General features: G+C 49.4%; 1 protein-coding gene across 1 annotated transcript in view; it reads right to left on the bottom strand. All coding sequences in view use genetic code 11, as the record gives it.

Annotated features, from left to right (window-relative positions):
- Nucleotides 1-1,010: 1,010 nt before the first annotated feature.
- Nucleotides 1,011-2,824, bottom strand: part of EGR_06317 (hypothetical protein) — a gene marked incomplete at both ends in the record, with an annotated part of 4,819 nt that continues 3,005 nt past the window's right edge. Inside the window, one exon of the mRNA XM_024495566.1 lies at nucleotides 1,011-1,271. Coding sequence (XP_024349964.1) covers nucleotides 1,011-1,271 — 261 coding nt within the window. The remainder of the gene's footprint in view (nucleotides 1,272-2,824) is intronic.

The following is a 2,824-nucleotide window of genomic DNA, read 5'->3' as shown; positions in this document are numbered from 1 at the left end:
TACAGGTACACAAGATGACAGCATTGTGATGTGCTTCGCCTTCAAATGGCACGCATCTTCTCAGCATTCTGCCGTTCGGAATAACCCTGTGGACGGTGATTCCGAGACGCCTACTTCCGTTTCAGTAAGAAAGGATGCAAAGGTCTTTCGGGGTGCCACTTCCCAAACTGATCTTGTGTTTCCTACAAGGAGAGACACTGTTTCCTCAATGTCGATGGCTGGTCGTGCTAATACATTGTTCCCCATGTAAACTTGAAAGTAAAACAATCATTTCCATTTGTGTGTTGACAGTGGTCGTTTGAGTCAAAATGGGACCGTAATCCCACAATCCGACAGTAGCCACGACACGTGCAATGCCTCAACTTAGTCACATCTGATCAAATTGCAGATCGACAGCGACTGTGAATGTATGCACGGATGCCCTGCAGCGGTAGAAATGACCTTGTGAATGTAAACGTGGCAGGGTGGTCAGGCACTTGACCACTCAGAGGTGGGATGTGTACAGCATTCGCATTTCAAGGGCAGACACACGTCTGCCAATGAAACTCTATGACCATGACAGTTTTGTTGCTAACTCATGACGCAAACGTCATTTCTGTGAGTACTCAATGCGATGTGTGGAGGGGTAGATCCTGCTCATCTGATTGCATCATCACTCCTTGAGGCGATATCGCGCAATCGAGGAGTCATCTCACTGGAAAACATCCGTCTTACAAGCATCTGTGAAGTCAACAGGTTAGCACAACTGTGCTTGCTATCAAGCCAGCCTTCCGCCTCCAACCAGCACAGAAGACCTGAAGACGTGTTTCGGTATGGAAGACGGCAACCTTCCACATGGCAGCATTATCTAATATGCAACAAGGCATGAGGGCAGCATTTCACATTGGAAGCAAAGTGGACATTGGAACAATAAGAAGATATGAGGGATTTCACCAATCTTGCTGTTCTGGCTTGAAATCAAAGGCGACGGTGTGACCTGACTTCACCTTTGCCAAAGGTGACGGAAGAGTTCAACGTACCGACATCCACGTGGAAGTGCAATGTCCTGGTGGTTGAGGCTGACATCCGAGGACCTCCGATCCCGTTGGTGTGCCCGACTGCCGAATTGGAGTCAGACTATTCTTCCATGCAGCGAAATCAGCCAGCAGTTTCTCCTTCGCAGTCTCAACACGACTGTCCCAATCGCGCTGCTGCGCCACCAACATTCGCTCGGCTTCGCGTTCCCTCTCTCGGCTTTTGCGTGTCTCATCCTCCCTCGCCTCGATTTGATCCTACCTCCAGCGACGGAAGAACACGCTACCAAGAACTCGAAATACAAAGCTCCACTCTGCCACCGATGTTTGATCAGACGGCGTGGTGTTATTGTGGGGCAAAGCATGATGGCCGCGTGTGCATGTGGTTGACACCACCTTATGGACAAGTAATAACTATGAGGTCGGTATTCAAATAAGTTGCCGTAATTTTACATTGGACGTCAATATCCATCTGCTATTTTTGCTCGACAGGAAACAGACATACGGCAAGTTCCACCTCGACAGAGAGCTTAGTCTCTGAAGGCGAAAATTGAACCTCGACTCATTTACCTCCGTCCACTATCTACGCTGGATTGTCCGTTTCCCATGTGATTGTGTGGATGCGTGATGCTAATGCCAAGAAAGGGCAGTCACAAGTGGGAGTTTGAAGGAATGCGGAGAAAATGCGATGGAAGTGGCTGCGAGAGAGAGTAGGGCAGTAGCCCTCTCCCACACACACCACAGTGCACCCCTTACAAGGGACGAGCACTTCCCTCTCTCCCACTGATTCACCGGCTCGCCGTTTCTCAAGTCATGACTGCGTCTTTCCAAATGGCATTTCCTTGTCCGCTGCACCATTCCGGTGTATCAGGTGCATAGGTTTCAAGGGCAACCAGTGGGTCTTCGACAGGTGAATGTGTACTGCTGAACCAACACGTCTGAAGTCCACTTCAAACACATACACACACACACACGCACACAGGAATAAAGTGCAGCAATCCGTTGGGCATGAAATAGTGCGGGAATTGGAAGTGTGCGGTGGGCAGTGGATGGATTGTTTGTGCACGATCAAGTAGGAACATGCACATTTGCCTAATGAGGGATGGAACGCAAAGGTACAGGTGCCATTTCCCATCACAACTCAGTCAAACAAACCTGTCTGTCTATCAACCAACACGCAGCCTAACCAATGACATCCCATAACATGGTCAGGCAATGGGAGGGAAGAACAGCAAATCCACTAACCCTCTACCCTCTCGCCATCCCTCCATGCACGGCACGTGGACGGAATGCACTCGCTCCGGTCAGCCTCTTGCCATCCACCATTTCCCTCCATCCATTCCTACTTGACACGAGTCAATCGAATCACCCCACCTTGATTCACATCAACACTTTCGAATGAAGTATCCTCACACCGTCATCCCACTCTTCTCCAAACACTCCCAACAACTGGCCCTGCATTAGCACTTCAGATGAAGGCGCTTCCTCTACATGGTGCACCTACCTGTGAGTGTATCAGCAGCAGAATCACGTCACTTCTTCCCACCACTTCTGGGTGCGACGTCGACGTCTGGCCATTGCATCTAACGCCTTTATCGAATGCTACACAAGTTGGACGAGATGCATCGGCACCAATGCAACCGACTTTACCTCGATTCCTTCATCATGCAAGTTGGAACCACAGTAGTGAGATTCTTTCAAGGGGAAATCATTGCATAAACGAGTGTGCTGAGAGTGAGGTGAGGGTGGTAGAGAGTACAAGGAGGGGTGCTGTAGTGGTAAACAAATGTATATCTTCATCTAGGCTTTAT

Source organism: Echinococcus granulosus (assembly GCF_000524195.1).
Source record: "Echinococcus granulosus chromosome Unknown EG_S00055, whole genome shotgun sequence".
NCBI classification, from domain to species: Eukaryota; Metazoa; Platyhelminthes; class Cestoda; order Cyclophyllidea; family Taeniidae; genus Echinococcus; species Echinococcus granulosus.
Note: the sequence above shows the minus strand (reverse complement) of the source record. Positions and strands in the feature narration are given on the sequence as shown.